Source organism: Chaetodon auriga, chromosome 14 (assembly GCF_051107435.1).
Source record: "Chaetodon auriga isolate fChaAug3 chromosome 14, fChaAug3.hap1, whole genome shotgun sequence".
Lineage (NCBI taxonomy): Eukaryota > Metazoa > Chordata > Actinopteri > Chaetodontiformes > Chaetodontidae > Chaetodon > Chaetodon auriga.
Window position 1 is genome coordinate 5,246,580 of NC_135087.1, and position 20,113 is coordinate 5,266,692.

Sequence of the window (20,113 nt, forward strand, 5' to 3'; positions counted from 1 at the left end):
ATATATTGCCTGTGGGATCGTTTCCTGTTTTCATATTTGCTCTGAATACTTCAAACCATTTGCACATGAATGAGTCCACAAAGTGTAAGTCATCATGACGACTTAGTTTTGTGGGCTATGTAGGTTGGAGTGGAATTCCTTTTCCACCAAAGACATCTACAGCTGGAATTGTAATTCTCCCAACACTGGATGACCGGGGGGGATGGTTAACCCAGTACACAAACATTTGAGCTTGACTCCTCATTTTCAGCAAATTTACAGTGGTGAAATCAACTGAACTAAGCACTTTTAATCAAGTATCATACATAAGTACAATTTTGAAGTACCTATACTCCACTTGACAATTTCCTTTTCATGCTACTGCACTAAATTCCAGAGGCAAGTGCTTTTTACTGCACTGCATTTACTTGACAGCAGAATTTACTACAAAACTACTTACCTTGCAAACTAATGTTTTGCATTCAAAACATGTGAGCATCTTATTCAGAAATGATCCACTGTAGATACCCATTGGTATATAGAGTAGAATTCGTTGCAGCTTATAAATAAATGCCATTGCATAGGCCTATTAATGCATATCACTACCAAAATACCAAAACATATAGCATTCACTTTTGTTACTTCAAGTAAGAGTTGGCCTACAGAAGCCAGAGCTACTTGAAGTACAATTTTGAATGTAGGACGCTTACCTACAATGCAGTATTTTTACTCTATAGTATTGGTAGTTTTCAGTACTTCGACTACTACTCTTTTAAACAGCAGTGTAGTGGACACTGGTGCTAATTTAAATGCACCACAGAAAACAATTTCCTAAGTATTCATCAATGTGCGCTTTTCAACACATAAAACTTAATCATAAATAAACCGCTTGATATAATGTACTGGAAATTTGCCGCGGCCTTCTTTTTTCAGGAAATGATAGTCGTCTTGTCCAATCGTGACTCAAGTAGAGGCTTGTCCCCGCCTGTTTTTGGCTCTTGAGAGTGCCTGGACTAATCAGCGCTCGCCTCCGTGTGTTCAGCCATTTTGTAAGAAAATCAAGCAAGTCTGCCGCCCTACCTTCGCTTCAGACCTGCAGTTTTTTTCTTGTGCAATGGACGGGTAAGTGAAAAAGAACCGACACTTAAGACTAAATTTCATAAAACAAACCGACCTCCGAGTAATTTCGTTTCATATGTCGGTCGCTTGTTAAAATATTTCGATTCCGATAGCTGTTTCACTTAACCGTTAGACCGGGAAAGTTTTGAAAGAGTTTTTTTTTTTTTCATCAAAACATGCAACAGTTAGCAGGAGCGTAAGCTAACTAGCAGCTGCTAGCCATCGCTACTGGTAGCAAACGTTAGTTACGTGAACGTTTAACGGACATACTTTTTCATTCCCTATAACCTGGACAAACGCTAAGCAAACGTAACTTAATGAGAGTTAAGAGTTGAACTTCGACTTTTACATTTCAGTAACAAACTGGCAGTACTCCGTCGTTTGCTAGCGCAGTCAGTAGTTAACAGTGGCTAATAGTACCTTGGTAACGTTAACTTGGTTTCACGGGAGCTCGAGCGCTAGCTAAAGCAACGTGTCTCATTTCCGCATTCATTTGTCTGCGGAGTGCCAGGGCCATGTTGAAGATGTCTGGCCTGAGCATTTCACGTTGATTCAATCAGAGACTTCTAAGTTAGCGTTACACCGGGTTATCTAAACAGGGTAGGATACACAATGGTCCGCTGTTTCAATCAAGCGTTTTCTAACGTTAGTCATTTGATCACCTGAATTCGACAGTTTAAAGGACTTTCAAGGCGGTGTGAATTTCGCCGTCGACTGGCTTAGCGATACGCGTAACGTAAAATTGTAATTAGAGATTTGTTTCACCATTAACCTTACTTCTGTTAACGTAAATGTTCACTCTTAATGTTTTGCCAACCCACTACAGCCGCCTAGACGCTGACTTGTACCCTCTGGGATCCGGCTACGTCCCTGAAATTGAGTAAGTATTTTGTCTATTTTGCATGGTTGTTCTTAGCTGGCATTGTTTAAGGTGTTGAGGTGCTTTTTGAATTTTAGGCTTCGTACTCGTATCTCAGTGAGGAAGGCAGTTTGCTTTTGCTTGAACAGCACTATGTCATTCATTTTGCAAGGGCCGTTTTTCCTCATTGTTTCCCGGATTGTGTTGTTATGATGAATTGTTTCATGTGATCTTGTGATAGGTTATTGGCTGTGTGTTAATTTTCTGTGTTTCCTGTATGATTATAAATGCTCTTTCTCTTTCACAGCAGTGTCCATGACATATCAGTTGGCACAAAGGTAGGCATTTTTTTTAATCCTCTTCTTTTTGCATTTCTGCCTCTGTTAGCTGTCCCTACTATCAGACTAAAGCATGAATGCTAAGAGTAAAAAATTTGTATGTAGCTTTGTAAAACTGCTGCCATGGTTTTTGTGAAGTCAGTACTGTAGTTGTAAATTTGTGAGTTGTGCTGCTTGTGGTACCCATTGAATCATTTGTCAATTTAGAGATTCAGTAGGTTTTGTAGTTTAATAATGTGTCCTATTTTGCCATGAATTACTTTATTAAACATAAACATTTGTGTTTTTTAGAAAAGCCATTCTCGTAGCTTTGAGATCAGATGAGTTTCTATTGTATTTACGTTTTTCTAACAGTGTCAGGGATTTTTGTGTCTCACTGCAGCCAAATTAATTTCTACCAAACAGATGTTTGAGAAATTTTTAATTTTAAGTCAGAGTGGAAATGGAAGAGAACTGTGCCGACATTGGGAACTTGAATAACATAGCCTGTCAGTTTGCAAGAGCTTCCTCTATAATTACAGAACTGCTGTCCAAAGCCATTTCTCATATGTAATGAGTTTGCAGTTGCAGGCTGGCTCTACTTTTAAAGATTTATGACATACAACCAAATGGTCAGCACGTACAGTTTGCAGCATCTCTCCAAGACTGTGTACATGGAATATTTTCTAATTCAATTACAATAGATTATCTGAGGTGGGGCCTCATGTTTTCCTGTCTTGTTTCTGTTGGGTTGTGTGGCTGTTGGGAAATGAAACTTCCTGTTGTTTATTTTTTGTGTGTTCCTTAATAGCCTTTTGGCCTTGATGGAATGCTCAGAAAGTAGCTGAATCCTGCTCCGGCACTTACTATTTATTCATTCTCATTTCACAAGTTGCTTACAAGACTACTCAACCAGCACCAGTGAAACAAATCAACAAAGTATTGTCCAGTGCGTTTTTTCTGCTCTTAAGATTTTTTTGTGATGAGGGAGTTGTTGCGTGCTTATGTAACTGACTCTTCCCAACATGTTTGTGTTGGCAAATGATGTTTGCATACCTATTGAAGCAGGAACACGTTTGTTTTTGGCAAACTGCTGGTTGTTAACTTGCATACCCAATAAAAATGCTTACTTAAGTAGTAATCCTTGGTAACAGGACCTGCGGCAGCTATGTGTAGGTGGAGTAACTGAACTCAACTTAGGGCTGTAACCATCCTCCCGCAACACTTCTCATCCTCCTGGGCAAAGGTCTTTACATTGTTTAAACAAGCACTCTGACACACACGCCTGTAACAGGGACACACCCCAGTCCCTCCATTAGTTTCAGGCCTGTTTTTCAACTTGTTAGCAATGCGCAATTTAATAGGATCTGATCAATACTAAAGATTTGATTCCTGATGTGATTTCTTTTTTCTTGAACTTTTCTTGTTTTCTGAATTTGATGTGCTATGGTAATGATGATGCTGAGTTATGGAGCGCTGCCTTGCTGGAATCTGTAATTATTCCGTCTGGGCAGAGTGTCTGGCATTCCGCGGTCACATTCCAATCTCCCCCCTCCAGCCCCCTGATGAGGCACAGCTCCCTGCCCCCTCCACTGGCAAAGGCTGATCAGAGTGAACAAACATGTCTGTACCTGTGTTCATCTCTTTTGTGTTTTTCCCGAGAGATTACCTCCCCCATGCAAAGTCCAAAATAAGGTTGTTTGCAGACGCCAACGCAAGTACCAATGAATCCTCGCAGATTTAGCCTCTTTATGAGATCCCAATTTCCCACGTCAAGTGCTTCATGAGAGGTTGATATTTTTCCTTCTTTAATGTGGTGCAAACCAGGTGTGACGTGTGTGGTGCGGGGAAATTGTCTTGGTTGCATTTTACTTTTTAGAATTAAGTTCAAGGTAGACCATTGTTAGTAAGAGGAAGTTGCTCAACAGTTTCAGTATGTGGGCCAGTAATGTGTCATCATCTCCTGAAGGTTACCATTATACTGTCAGTGTCCTGAGCAAACAAAAGGATGTGAACAAGTCAATACACATTTAGTGGGTTTGTGTTGGAGAAACAGGTTTGGCACTGTGTTGGAATCAACTTACAAACCATTTATGAGATCTGTTTTTCTTCCATTGGCTTTGTAACTTTTACTTTTGTACTCTCTACCACACTCCCCCCAAAATCTATACAGAGATACATCCTTCAGTCCGTTATTACAGAGTCCTCGGGTTTGTATGTGACTTGATGTTCTTGCTCTGCACTGTAGGCTGCCTTAGCTTTGTGGTTATTATTAGAAATGGGGAAGTAGGGGGAGAGAGAGAGAAAGCGAGTCCGTCTGCCATGGAACAGTAACCATCAGTCCCCAGGAGGAAGTTTAGCAAAGCCCTGGAAGCAGGCCTGATCTTTCTGCTCTTCCTGTTTGGAGTTGGTCTGCTGACTGATAATGTGACACAGCCCGCCTACGACCATTGAGTCAGGCTGGAGCCACTTCCTTCATTTCTCATGGTTTGCATCTACCCTTTGCACATTTATCATAACAAAAATATTGTTTTGTTTTGTGTTAATTTTCCTCCCACCAACTACAACACACCATTTATGCAAAGATTGAATGCTGGCCAATGTAGGAGGGCCCTGATCCTGAATCCTCAACGAAAAGGCATAGGAATGTTGCTTGTTGCTTTGAGTTCATGAACTGAGAGAGTAAACCCTGTTTGTGTGGGCCTCAGAGTGAGAGTGACCCACTCAGCCAAACCATCTGGAAGTCAAAGGGTAGTTTATACTACTGCCTACAGTGTTGTGTTCTCAGAGTAAGTGACTCAGTACCCCAAACCGCTCCTTTGCAGTCTTCAGAGACACCACCAAATGTTCTCTCTCAGATCGCCCTTTTCATGATACCAGAATTTTAAACTTTGATACAATCCTAACAATACAGTGGCAAAAAGAGTCTGAGGCACACATTTCTTTTATTTTTAACAACCCGCACACAGTGCCAGTACAGGAAAGGTCACATACACCAACACAGTTGTGATAATAATTTTTTAATATGTCTAACCCTAACCCTGTTGTTTCCACACACACACACACACACACACACACACCCCTTAAATAGCTTCAATAGTGAATATGTAATTAATGGAGATCATGTAATTTTAAACATGTGGTATGGAGAAAATAGTGATTCTTTTGACAATCCTGTAAAGTATCAATACTTTAACTTTTGACAATTCCTTAATTCCTACCTTTGATTAATAGATATGCTGCCTTACTGGAAACCACCTTGCATATTTAAAGGCCAAGATTCACAAGGTGGAGAAGAATGCTAACAAACCTGCAAGACTGGTTGTTGTTAAAGGGCTCCGGGGCTCTTCAACTCCCAGAGTGTCCTTGGGGCTCCATATGTGTGTGTGCTGCCGTGTAACAATGCCCCTAGTCTCAACATGAACAGGACCTTCATTGTAGAGTGTTGTAGAGCTTAGGCTGCTGAGCCACTGCTTGTGACTGCTATACTTCATCTCCCACAACCACAAACACACAAACAGCCCTGAAACAGCACTTTATATCTACTGAAGAGAGAGATGAGGCTGTTTCAGCAGACAGTAAAGTAGTGTGAGCTGGAAGTATCCCCATCTTGTCTTCGATCCAGAGGGCTTCAGTGTGTTATCCTTCATCCTAATAAGAATTATGAGAAGATGGGTTGTACTGACTGACAGCTGCTGTTGACATGAGCTTTTACTACTGACTTGTGTGCGTGCAGCTGAATAGTATCTGTTCCTCCTTGACTGTAGCTGGCGGTAAAACATGATAATTTGGCACGTTGCCCCAACCCAGATATATCGGCCCACCCTTACTGACTTTAAGGTTTTGAACTAGACAGTGCTGTTAAATGAAACGGGAAGATGTGATTATAATGTGAAGTCAAATATCCCTGCTGACAAGTCGGGTCACTTAATTCTTCCTGGTGAGGAAGGTGGAGTTCTTCTCAAGCGTGTTTGCTCAATCCTCTTTTGGTTATCAGATTACTTCCTGCTCTATCACACAATGGCTCAGTAATATGAGAGCTGTGCTCTCCACCTGCCATGCTGTGCCCTCATTGGTGAATGCACTGAAGTGAACCATTGTTTTCTCTCCTTCTGCAGAGGGGATCCGACGAACTCTTTTCTTCCTGCATATCCAACGGGCCCTATATCATGAACTCAGGTAGGGGGGTTGCCATGGAGGGGTGAATCCTTTTTATTGAAGTGCGTGTCGTGTCTGGTTTGTTTGTGTTGCCATGACGATCAATCCATTATTCAGGAAGAACCAGAGCCTTCTGTTCCCTCCCTGATTGTATCCGCTTCTCTTTTTTTTATCTTGCAGCCAATGGCAACGACACCAAAAAATTCAAAGGTGACGTCCGCAGTCCTGGTGTTCCGTCACGTGTGGTCCACGTACGCAAGCTGCCCAACGACATAAATGAGGCTGAGGTTATTGGACTGGGACTGCCCTTTGGGAAGGTCACTAATCTGCTGATGCTGAAAGGGAAAAACCAGGTAAGAACTGATCCATGCAGGTCTGCCCACTAAACCTGTATGGCTTGCACTCCTGGGTGAAATTTCTCTTGCGGCTGGGGGGGAGGGATCAGCTTTCGCTGCCCTCTGTCCTGACCTGAAAATTCTGACAATGTCCCTTTTGTCACATCCTCATGGTTTAGTGGGTAGGATGAGAATTCTACATGCTGAGATTTCATGGAGGAAGACATTGAATCCCTCTTGAATGTCTTCATTATCTCCTATTTTCTGTTACCTGCAGTTCTGTGTCAAAACATATTAGGTGTCAAATGAGATTTAGCAAGAAATAGACAGATGTGCAGTGAAAATGCTTGCAATTACAAAGATTTATAACCAGCTAAATTATTAAGAAGGCTTAGTAAATATAGTCTCAGAGCAGCATCTTATTATATGTGGTGGGAGAAGCAAATTTAATGTTTCTCTGGTCGACCCCTGCAGGCATTCTTGGAACTGAACAGCGAAGAGTGTGCACAGACGATGGTGAGCTACTACTCCTCTGTCACCCCTGTCATCAGAAACCACCCCATTTATATGCAATACTCAACCCATAAGGAACTCAAGACAGACAACTCCCCCAACCAAGTGGTAAGGGCTTGCGCGCACACATGCACACACACTTTCATGCTGACTGTAGATTTCAGGCTTAGATTACTGCAGTCATTGTGAGAAGCTAAGAGCTGTGGTGTTGGCTAAATGTAGAAAATGTAGATTTCTTCCTTCCACCAGTCTCAAATGTATTGGTCTAATCTTTGTGATCCTTGTAATTACTCAAATCAGTGCAATCTAATGTTTGTTGAAGCATGCTTAAAGGGGCAGTTTCTTTGAACAAAGAATTGTTACCCACATTAATGCATTCATTTATTACTTCATACTTCTCATGTCCATGCTAAGAAGATCCTCTGTCATTTCCCCTTAGCGTGCCCAGGCAGCTCTGCAGGCAGTCAATGCGCTGCATGGAGGTGGAATGGGTGGCATGGCCATTTCCGCAGATGCAGCTAGCGTCGGAGGAGGAGCTGCCCAAAGCCCTGTGCTCAGGGTCATAGTGGAAAACCTCTTCTACCCCGTCACCCTGGATGTACTACACCAGGTATGTTTGGTAGTTTGTCTGAGCCACAACAGTTACCTAGTAGTTTCGACTGAGCATACTAGAGGTTTGTCATTTCCTTTTTAATCTTTAAACAGACCCTGTACTTTGGATGGTGGGCATTAAAGCGACCCATGATATTTACATAATGAAATGCTTGTCTGTGGCTCACATTTATTACAACAGACTTTGCAAATCTGGTACTGCTACATAAACAAATTATGCATGTTGGTAATAGTGGGATTGTTGTTAAAATATATATGCAAATGTGTTTCCTTTGTTTATCTTCCAGTGAAGTGATGAAAAGAGTGCTGTCATGATGTTATCCCTAATCGTACTGTCTCCCCTCCCCAGATTTTCTCCAAGTTCGGCACTGTGCTGAAGATCATTACTTTCACTAAGAACAACCAGTTCCAGGCTTTGATCCAGTATGCTGATGGCGTGACAGCGCAGCACGCCAAACTGGTGAGACTTGTACTACTAATGCACTTTGTCCTGATGTTTCAGTCTGAGCTTGTTACCATAGGGTAACTGGATGATTTTTTTACCTTTGCAGTAGGATTTGGATTATGTATGACCAATGAACCAGTCGATCAAACAGCGTAAAACACTTCACATATGTTGTCTTATGTCTAATGCTTCAAATCTGTCTCAGTCTCTGGATGGACAGAACATCTACAATGCCTGCTGTACCCTGAGAATCAGCTTCTCCAAGCTCACCAGCCTCAATGTCAAGTACAACAACGATAAGAGTAGGGATTATACCCGACCAGACCTCCCCACTGCGGATTCACAGCCCTCCATTGACCACCAGACCATGGCAGCTGCTGCATTCGGTAGGGCTGGAAGAAGTTTTTGTTTGTGGTTCTGATCATATCTGTAAACGTTAACATCTATATCTATACATAGTCCAGATGCCTTTGAATTGGTGCCTCTAGGTTTTGCTTCTTTGATTTATTTCATTGTTGTTTTTGAGCGTTTTCTCATTTGAGTTCCTTAATTTTTTTTTTTACCCCTTGTTGCTATTTCAAGTATTGATTTGATGGGAGTGGTTGTGCTCTTATTTTTGTTTTTTTTGCCCCTTGTTCCAGCTGCGCCCGGCATAATCTCAGCCTCTCCCTATGGTGGAGCCCATGCCTTCCCCCCAACCTTTGCCATCCAACAGACAGCAGGTCGGTACACAAACTCTTTTCACCGTGCTATTCCATTTAGGATTTCTGGTTCCCTTTTGCAAACATTTGCTCGCTACACGTAATATTTAATTGGCCTTGATGCTAAAATTTCATGTTTTTCCCAGTTTTCATATCGCTCTTACAGACCTCTTCAGTAGGGAGAGGAGAGCAATAAGCTCAAAGTAATTAATATTTTGTTCCTCTTAGGCCTGTCAGTGCCTGGCATTCCCAGTGCCCTGGCGTCCCTGGGTGTGGGCCATGGTAGCATGGCGGCTGCAGCTGCGGCCGCCAGTCGGCTCGGCCTGTCAGGGCTCGCTCCTTCTGGGGGACACAATGTCTTGTTGGTCAGCAATCTGAACCCTCAGGTCAGTACACTCACTTGGCTAAAACAGCTCCTGCTTCTGTCAGTGCAGTGCTAAGAACGTTTCAAATGTCACAGTGCCATTTGTTTACACTATGGTTCATGAACCTGGATCCATTTGTTCAAGAGCTCCAGTGCTTTGCCCCCCATTTCCCATCACCCCATGTGATCAGACTAGTTGGAGTACCCTTACCACTGTTTTTAATTGAAAGGGGGTCATCGAGTCAGAGCCTCTTCTCTTTCAGGACCTCTCTGTGTTTGACCAAACCTGCTGCATTTCTGACCTGCCACTTTGCTCACTGTGAATTTTAAGTTTATTCAAAACACTAACTTCTTTTTTTTTTTTTTAAACTTACCATTTCATATCTTCATTTTTGTCCATTAGTTGAAATCATTCTTGAGTTGTTGGAGAGACAATATTACTTTGTATTTTTTTAAAGAAACACATGTCCACAATTTAGGTTTATATATATATGTATACGTGTATATATAGTGTGTAGAATGTATAAGTAGTCTGTTACACTCATTACATCCACTGTAGTAATGTAGTCATTGCATTAAACAAGTTCATTTTAAGATCAGCCTTTAAGTCGGAACAGCATTATAAAAATTGATATTCACACTTGACTGTTATAATAATGTAATTTTAGATAATCTAAACAAACAGCATGTAATTTAAAAGTACATATTGTCTCTGCCTTTTTCTGTATTTCATTGTTAATCTTTTTTTCTCTTCTTTTTCTCCTAGTGTTCCCATAGTGACAGTGCATTTTAATTTAGCCAGTTCTACTGTCTGAAGCACTACATTTCTTTGTGTATACTGACCTTGTTTTTTACTTCCTTTTCTCTCTCTTCTTTCTCTGTCCCCCTCTCCCTCTTTATTGTTTTAAAACCCCCCTCACCTCAACTCTTGCCAACTGACTGCACGCCCCACGACCAATTGTTCCTTCTGTCCTCCTCTCCCCTCTGCCCACTCCTCTGTTACTACTTCGACCAACTCCTCCTTCCACCTACCCAACCCTCTTTCCCCCCATATCATTGCCCCCAATTTGGACATCACCCGCAAATTGAAAACACAACAAAAACACAACATTGGCACCTCTTTGGTCCCCGATCATCATCTGTCCCTCCATTATCTTCTCTCTTTCCTCCACCTCATCTTCATCTCCTCTCCTCTCTCTCCTCTTTCATGCTGTTTGAATTCTCTCCTTCTCCTCTCTTCATTCTCTTCGTCCCTCATCTCCTCTCCTTCCTCCATGGTACTGTGGCCTTCCTGTGGACCTCGCTGCCTGTGGCCTGCGGACATGTCCCGACTCCACTCCACTGTCCTCCACTCCGCTCCGTCTTTTTTCCCCTCTCCCCTGTTCCCTATCCCCCTTTGGCCCCCTGCCCCGCTGCTCCCCCTGCTGTCTCTAAAGAGCGTTACGCCACACTGCCTCTTTATTCTTTTCGGTACGTTATCATCCTTTCATCTCCTTTTTTATTACTACTGTTACCTTGCAAGGTGGGCATGTCTTGTCTCATGTTGTTGGCTTTGGTTTTTTTTAACCACTGATGTCTGGTCATCAGGCTACAGGGCTATGAAGGGTGGGGGTGTCGGTTGTTGGGGGTTTGTATGACCTGTTGTGGTTGTTGTGAGTTTGTGTGAGGAAAGTAAGGTGAGAACACCACACAAAGCTGCAGCATTTCATTTCATTTTTAACAGCGGCGGCTGGCTGTCCGTGGGCAAAAAAAAAAACAAAAACATTTGCACTTCATCTTCAAAGAGCGCAGCCCGTCAATGGAAATATTGCCTCACTAAATAGAAATGTGGGAATCATTTTGTTCAGGAATCAGGCGAGAAGCCGATCTAAATTCTAAAGCATCACCCTCAGGAAAAGGATAAAAGTCAACACTTTATTTGGTTCCGCACGGTCCAATTTTTAATCCATGAAAATTCATCAAATTTCATTTTTGTTAAAATGATTTTTCTGTGGTCGCCTCGAGTCACTCAGCAACATAGAACATAGATGAAATGCTGCTGCTTCTTTAGTAATTGTGAGTTGACATATCCCTCGGATTATGTCACCATATTATTCTTTTGCAGTCTGTCTCAGTTACTCTTAATGTGGGTATGTGCATGTTTAGTTTATTCTTGCATGTTTCTCTATTAGGCCCTCAAGTTGGTCAAGAAATCAACCTTTTCTTCACTGTAGAGTGATCAAACTGATCAGAACTACTCATTTTACTGCTCTGATTTTTTTTTGCCTTCAAATCACTACCTCCCCCTTCTCAAGCATAACCATTTTAGCTATCACCATCTGTGTGATTGTTATCTAAGAGAGCTTATGCAGGATTAGTTCTAGAGATGCACAGTTAAACAGAAATTTAGTAGAATAGACTGACAATTAGTTAATAATCAGCCAGTGTTCATGTAGAAGCAGTGTGAATATTAATGTCCCTGATTTGATGGTTTAAATTGTTTTTGTTGCTGTGATTGGCTGTGTGGTTCCTGTTAAGGCTGCGGTGCGCTTTGTTGCACTTGTGTTGTGACACCTTCCACTTCCTCCTCAGGTGTGTATGGCGATGTGATGAGAGTGAAGATCCTGTTCAATAAGAAGGAGAACGCTCTGATCCAGATGTCTGATGGCACACAGGCCCAGCTAGGTAGCTACACTCCAGCCCTGCAAAATCACTGCTGGCTTTCTTTGATCTGGAATTTTCTTTCATCTTGTTTTTGCTTCACATCATTTTACCATGCATTGTTTGGAGCCTTTACCTAGTGGGCCTCTACTGAGCAACCAGAACGGCTCTTGACTGGTTTTCTGATTATTGTTTCATTTGTTTTACCATTCACAACTGCATTAAAAAATACAGAAATGTGACATGCATATTTATCAAGGATTAAAGATCGATTGAGCCCCAGTGGACGTTATGTTAAATAGTCAATATAGATTAAAGTGTTTTATTGAAGTCCAACTATTTGAATGTTGAATCACACACTCAAATGTATGAAGTCAGTCATAAGCGAGTCTTGGCAAGCGAGTGTTGACTATCTTCATGTTCTCCCTCAGCTATGAGCCACCTGAATGGCCAGCGTCTTCATGGCAGGGACATGCGTGTGGCATTTTCGAAACACACCACAGTGCAGCTGCCCAGAGAAGGCCATGAGGACCAGGGCCTCACAAAGGACTACAGCAACTCACCGCTGCACCGCTTCAAGAAGCCTGGCTCCAAAAATTACTCCAACATCTTCCCGCCCTCCGCAACACTCCACCTCTCCAACATACCGTGAGTGCAGCTGGAAGAGCCTCATTTTCATTCCCGTTTTCTCCCTGCCAGCTTTTGTGCTCTGAGCATTTTCCTTTGTAGTCCTGGCTCAGTCTTAATTTAGTTTTTGAGGATTAAGTAGTTGTGACAGTATTTTCTAAACATGCTATACTAGAGGTGCGTTTTAGATTTAATGATGCCTCTTGTGTCCCGTTTCAGCATGCCAGTAAATTAATGCAAATAAATAAGGGGAGTGTAAACCCACAGAAATGTGTTGACTCTTTGTTTTCCCTTCTGCTCTCAGGCCTTCTGTGGTGGAGGATGACCTCAGGAGGCTTTTTGCCAGCTCAGGAGCCACAGTCAAGGCCTTCAAGTTCTTTCAGTAAGTCTCAGTCCAGTCACACTTAATTGTTATGTCCTTAGTGGTGGTTGAATTCTTGTCTTTCTTCAGAACACTCTGCAACCTCCAGAGTTGCTATGAAGTGTTACTCATAGTCTGCTTTTCCTCAATGCTGAGCAAGACAGCTCACTCAGACTTTGAAGTACAACGTAGCAAATAGCAAGCAGTCTTCACAGCATGTCGACACTTTCAGAACACGTTGTTCTCTCATGTTTTATCAGAAAGGACCGCAAGATGGCCCTGATCCAGATGGGCTCAGTCGAGGAGGCAATTGAGTCCCTCATCGAGTTCCACAACCACGATTTGGGAGAGAACCACCACCTTCGAGTGTCCTTCTCAAAGTCCACCATCTGAGTGCCTTTTCTTCCTCCCTCCAAGTCTGTTGCCACCTGAATGCTACTTTAGTCAAGGTTGCCTTCAGTTGAAATGGTCACAATTACATATTTATGGCTGTGGTTCTTTGTAGAACGTTGCTCCCTTCACCCCCAGTCTTAATTATTTCCTCCTGTTAAAAGGTTTGGGTTCGGATTTAATTGATTCTACTTATTGATTCCTGGCTCCAAATCTTTAGCGTAAGACACCAAACATTGTTTACAACAAATGCAATTATTTCCTTTTGATTTACGGTGTCACAAACTGCAATTCGGCATAAAACACGAGGTATTTTGATTTTTGATTTAAAACATAGACATACAGATTTCTTCCAGAGGAGATTTCGCACATCCAGCTGTCTCAACGCAGTTGTGTTGTGAAAATATGTATAACTCGCTGCTGAGCAAGAGCAGTGGACAGGATCTTCTTTTCTCAAAACAAAGGCAAATATGAGTTTCTCCTCTTGTCATGAAAGAATTGATTGTTTGCTGTTTTACGCTTAATTGTATGTCAGCTTGACCTGCTAGCATCAGCTGATTCTGGGGCATTACGGCTTTGGCCTGCATTCTTGTACCATGCTGCGGTACGTTAGACTTCTCCACTGAAGGAAGTTATTTAAGGTTAGTTATTACATTTTCCTGTGCCTCTGTTTTACGAAGCTTAGCTACACCTTTAAGTGGTGGGTCCTGCCTCTAAATAAGTAAATACTATCCACACGCATTGGTAAATCAATCAGTCAAAACTTAGCTCAGGAATCAGTAAGTGGAATCAAAGCGCGTTTCTCATCGAATCCCTGGTTTCACAGGAACTGGTTCCAGTTCAGAACCTGTTCCTGGTACCCGAACCGCATTGTTCATCTGATCCATCACAACCTTTAAAGTGCGCTCCTGGGAAATGGGCAACATTCTGCAAAGAGATATGTTATTACCTTGGAGGTGAAGCAGGGGCAGCTGATGAACTGTCACTTTAGACCAAATCGCTTAAAAAAAAAAAAAAGACAAAAAAAACACCCTCCACCATGGATGTTTGCTTATGTGGATGAATCGAATCCACACCAGACACACTTCAGCATTCCTTTTACTATGATGGTCGTATGGATATATATATATATATCTGTGTGTGTGTGCCTTTTTGAAAAGCCACTTTGAACCTGTTTGGCCAGTCAGAAACGGTTTGAGACAAAGGATTTTGTTTTGGCTCACAGCACCCACCACCCAGCAATTAGTTTCCCTAGTATCCATTTCTATTTTTGTCCTTTTGTAACTGCCCGCCTCTTTGCTCCGGGGGTCCATACCACTATCTAAAGTTTTCAACGAGGACACGCGTTTCTTTGAATATCTATCTACAGCCTTGTGCCTTACTTTGCCCCCACCAGATTGCCTAAAGTGTTGCTCTGGTGTCATTTGGGAAAGATGTGGCTCTCAAAATGCCTTTTCTGTTTTGTTCTACACCCCCACCCCCACCCCCACCCCCACCTCATGCCTTTTGATACTGTATGTACCAGCATTGTTAAAATGGGGGAAAGTGGCTCATTCAGTCTTTTCCTCTTTAAGCATAAATGTTATTCTAAGGATTTGTATGCATATATCCCCATGATATGTATGTAGAAACTATGAATGTAAGTCAGTTAGATGCCTAATATTTTTGCTTGGTGATGTAGCTCTGTTAGGTGTGTTGTGGCAGGAGTAGAGCTGTGTCCGGCCTTCCTGCCTTACAGTCCCCTTCGCCTCCATTTAGTCCTTTCTCGGTAGGAACAATGGTGTTTGGGGCCTCATTTAACCATATTATGTTCATCTATATGTGGACACATATATTCATTTATCTTTTAATGTTAGCATTTACATGTGTATCATTTCTGAGCTTAACTGATACCTGTATGTAGTGGCTGGGTTTGATCATTATCGCAGTGCCTTGACTCCTCGAGTGTTTAATCTGAGGCTGAATTACGTCTGGCCGGGTCAGTTGGCTTTGTTTACCTCTCGTTCAGGTGTTTTTAATCTTACCTGTCTACAAAGATGCCTTTATCCCATTATATTCAGGTAATCCTACCTGTGAGAGGGCAGCTCGGAGGCATGTGTCAATTGAAAGTAACCGCAGTCTTGGACTGTGCCTAAAAACCCAGTATATATATATATATTTCTTCTTAAATTCAGGATAACAGGATTAGAGGGTGGGGGAGCCCTCACCCATGCCCTGTCTGTGTCCACGTACACCACAGTCAGGATATTTAGTGCACTTTTCCTCAATGATAGGTCCAAGTCGGCACCATCACGCTGAAGTCTTAAACGTCGTCACATTCCTGCGTGCCTCAAAGCACCAGTTTTCCACAGCCTCGACCACTGTAGTTTTGGACCACATGCGGATGCGCTGTGTCTCTATTTTTGTAAAAGATGATTATGCATGGTTTAAAAAAGCTTCATGTAGCTGCAGACGGTTATTGCTGTTAAGGACCAAAGTATCTTCTACCCCCGCTGTTTTGTAGTGTTGTGGTTTCTTAAAAGATTTTTCACATTCCTGCTTTTCCACGAGTACACAAGGCTTCACGTTCCCTTTTTTCCCCCCATTCCTCAGACGCCTTGGACGAAAGTCACATGATGTTGAAATATCTTTTGGGTTTCAGCCTATACTGTATGTCGTATCCCTTTTTGTTTGACTTTACAAAGAGCCTACTTTGATAGATCGCTTTAGAACGGATCCTTAAACGAACCGCAGTCCTAGCTGTGATGTTGACAGTGTAGAAGATTATCTGCCTTTCAGTTTTTGTTAAAAGCTTTTATTTTTCTCCTTTTTTATATGGGGGCGGGGTGGGGTTATTGTGTGAAGCGGGCTTGATGGTTGTATATATTCATGTTTTTGTACCACAAAATCATTTGGATTATATCCACTTTACGTTCAAAACATGTATATTTTGATAAAACAATACAGACCTATGAAGCTCTCCGGAGCTGTAAAAACGAGAAAAAAAAACTTTTGTAACACAAAGACATTAAACCTATCTGAACACAGAAGTGTCTCTGTATGTGCCCCGCCCCCCTCCCACTTTGCCATTCTGTTCCTGTCTTTTGCATCTTCTGCTGCCTTCAATAAATCTTTAGTTGGTTCCTCCTTTCATCTGGCCTCATTTGGTTTCTGCCTCTTCCTCTCTGTCCTGTGGAACTGCTGCTCTGTAACGGTTAACATCTCGTAACATTTTCCACATTTCCCATCCTGTTTACTACTGGTGGGTTGGTTTTTTTTTTTTGTTTTAAATCTTTTACTGTATTTCCAACTTTGCACTCATCTCATCTGAAACTTGACTGACAGCTCATCCGGGCTCGGCTCAATCCCCTGATGAAACAGCTGTAACGACGATGGCAGGGCGGAGGAGTTAATTTGACATGCAACGCTGGATTCTCGCTGGTTCTGAATAATCCTCCACCCTCTTGTGCTCTGCCTCGACCTTTTCGGTGGAGCAGGTCTGTCCCACTCTGAGGAGAGGAGCCAGGTTGCTGTGGAAACCAATCCTCCATCTCACAAGATGAATAATTAAGATAAAACACAAGCATGGCTATCGGGCATATCTGGCATCCATGTTTATCAACATGCTCCTCGGGGATGTGGGAGAAAAACCTCAATGACAAAGTAGTTATACACCTCCTGGACCACTAGGGGGAGGTCTTGCTCTGCTGGCAGTCAAAGGCTGTTGAGCAGAGGTGACTTTACCTGCCACTCACACAATGTCAATAGTTAGTGGCTTAATCTCAAGTGCCTGCTTGGTCTTTCTGGCATTATACTTTTTTTTTCTCCCCAGCTTCCTTACAGAGCCGTGGAGAGGATTAACCTCAGATCTTCTCTGCCTTTTGAGAGAGGGACAAATGAGAGAGGGGGAGGATTGAGTCCAGGGGGTGTCTGCATCTGTGGCTGAGAGGAGCTGGGTCTTATAATCTCAGCGGTTTGTGGAATATGGTCTTAAATTCAGTGAACTTGGTGTAAATTCCACAGCGCATGCACTTATTTCTCCTCTGCATAAGGAAGCATGCTTGAAGGTCACGATAAGACATACCGCTCTCGTACTAGCTGGACAACACGGTAGAAGTCTCAGCGGCGTGTTTTAGGATGCTAAATAAGGCCGTACTCTTGAGCAGATCATTTATTTTAATGTTACCCGAAAGGCATGAGAACAGCCACCTTTGGGAAGATGCACTCAGGTGCCCCTTTTCAGAACATCTTCAGCGCATCCCCACCAGCCAGGACTCTCCACAGCAGCATCTCGCCTCTTTGATGCTGCTTTGATAGCTCAGACCCCTGTTTACTTGCAGCATCTTCGAATTTCACTCTGCACCAACAGTAATTTGGAGCAGGGAGCAGTCTACACAGAATCCCCTTTGGACTGTACTGAAATGCAAAGAGATTGCATAATTGGGTGGAAGGATAACTCAAAGTAACATGATCCAAACATAGATTTGTGATGTTTTTGGGTTATCAAATTCCAGAAGTCACTGGCACTCAAAATATGGTTCTTCATATAATTTTAATCTGTCGAGACACATTTTAGAAAACCCTGGCAGGCACTGTATGTACAGCAAGGGCAAACACTTTGCAGCGCTGCTCAGATCCAGAAGTTGTTTGACACCAGGGAAAGAATCCATACTGTATATCTGCTGTAAGCTCTGCTGCGACATCCAAGACATCAAAAATGTCACTCTGTGCTTCTCGCTGGTTCACCGTGCCATGCTCGCCACAGCACCCCTCCTCCTCCTCTGTGCCAAATCCAAACCCCTTGAGGTGATCCTGGCTTCATCCAGCCCTGTGCGCACGGGACTAAATGAAACCATGTGAGGCGGTGGTCCTTCCACATCTGGCAACATTTATTTACATTAGTTCAGCGGCCTCTAATCAAGCAAAATACTGGCAAACACCAAGGCCACACACAAATGCAAACCCGGTGACTGAATGGGGGGAGGGCAGGGTGACCAAGTGCTTTCAGAGACCGTCCTCTATATCATTTGTGACATGTTCAGTCCCCACAAAAGCCTCTCAGTCACTGCGGAAAGAAATGCTGGATGTGTGAGAATTCAGAGCACGACCGCTTTGTTAGTCAGACATACATGTTGCACGCATCTGTTTTATGTTTTAAGAGCTGGAGCCGCGAGATAATTCATGTGTCTCTGGAGTTAAACTGCAGAGCAATCACAGACTTAACCAGCTATAAACTCCAGGATTTAACGCCCTTTTAAGGAAGCATGCGTCCACACACTGACTCTCTGACCCACATTCATTTAGATTTAGGATCACTTGAGAGGCCTTCTGTCTGAATACACCCAATACTGTGTAGTCTGCACAGCTTACATGAGATTTAGAATGCCTTCCAGAGTGACACAGCGCAGGAGGAAAAGCCTTAAGCGGAGGTGAAGGATGTCTTTTGGTCTATAGTGGCTACCCTTAAAAAAGCCATCAGGAGACTATCCACCTGTTTACATATGCACGCCTCAGACAGATGTTGAATAATTCATCCACAGAGGCGGACAACATGCAGCTGTATTTGGGTTATGGGGGTGCATGGGTTCTCTCCCTGCCTGAATTCACGCAGCCCAAATTATAGGCATTACTTTGCAGGCAGAGCAGGGGCAAAGCAAAACTAGGACACTTTGCATAAAAGATCCAACCGAGAGGCACAATGCGATGTGAAAGATGGAGCCGCAGAAAGGTGCAGTTCAAAATTACAACACCGGGCTGGGAGGATTGCGCGCGGCGGGGAAGAATCAGCCGGCTTGATTTCGGAAGACTGTCTTTGGAGTTTACAGAAAGTCATCTCCTTTGATTCTGCACTGTAGATCTCTGCAGTCACTCTGCCTCTGTGATGGCCTTTTAAAGAATGCAAATGAACGTGCTGCAAATAATTGTCTCCAATCAATTCCCATCTTGTTGAGGCAGATTGAGCTCCAGTGAGGATCAATCCTCTCCCAGGCTATCGACACATGTTAGAAAGCGCATGCAGCTCTTGGTGGAAGCAATGTAGTTACTGTATCTCCATCCGCTGAGGCTAAATGCACGAGATGGATGTGTTTTTGCAGAGGAGTGTGCGCGCACGCACGCGCGCGCAGGACAGAGGCAGCAGGGGTGGCAGCGCTCTGTCAGACACAGCTATCTGGAGGTTTATGGCTCACAGGTTTTAGACTCGGTGCTGCCTTCGCTTGCCCTTTGGGCCTAATGGACACTGATGGAAAATGACTCCACTGTTCCAGCGATCCATCAGACGCCCTCTTTCTCTCCCTCTCCGAGCTCATCCATCAGGGCCGCAGCTTTCAAACAGAGGGAACTTTATGGACGCTTTACATGTCCAGCTGCGGAATAAACCGCCTTCGGTCAAACAGATGGGTGTAGAGGTGATTAATAACAAGTTATCAATCACAAAGACAATCTAAACTAGTTTCTCTCTGCTAAACTACAATAAATCACCTGTGTGCACCTAAAATCCGAACTCATGTCACACCAAAGGGGTCAGTTAACTTTCTCCAATTAAAAAAATGTGTTTTATGAGTTGAGGATTTCCTCTATACATGCCCGGTTGTGTATCAGCGGGGACGCAGTGAGTCAGCCAGCACCGAGTCCCCAGAGGGAGCGCGGCACGGCACGGCTACAGGCCCCGCCCGCGCAGAGAAGAAAACGCAAGCGCGAGATAGAGAGAGAGCG

The 20,113-nt window shown here is 43.1% G+C and overlaps 1 protein-coding gene across 3 annotated transcripts; it reads left to right on the forward strand.

Annotated features, from left to right (window-relative positions):
- Positions 1-1,032: 1,032 nt before the first annotated feature.
- Positions 1,033-14,423, forward strand: ptbp1a (polypyrimidine tract binding protein 1a). 3 transcript variants are annotated; one of them, XM_076748610.1, is made up of 16 exons: positions 1,033-1,101; positions 1,925-1,978; positions 2,265-2,295; positions 6,393-6,453; positions 6,613-6,785; positions 7,242-7,388; positions 7,720-7,890; positions 8,242-8,352; positions 8,543-8,723; positions 8,979-9,059; positions 9,267-9,424; positions 10,839-10,872; positions 11,974-12,066; positions 12,474-12,690; positions 12,974-13,051; positions 13,291-14,423. In XM_076748610.1, exons 1-16 carry the CDS (start codon positions 1,094-1,096, stop codon positions 13,421-13,423), a joined length of 1,731 nt encoding a protein of 576 aa, XP_076604725.1. In that variant the 5' UTR covers positions 1,033-1,093; the 3' UTR covers positions 13,424-14,423. The 3 variants fall into 3 exon arrangements, with proteins under 3 accessions (XP_076604725.1, XP_076604726.1, XP_076604724.1); XM_076748611.1 differs by lacking the exon at positions 1,033-1,101 and adding an exon at positions 1,609-1,698; XM_076748609.1 differs by lacking the exon at positions 1,033-1,101 and having other exon boundaries at positions 1,787-1,978.
- Positions 14,424-20,113: the final 5,690 nt, after the last annotated feature.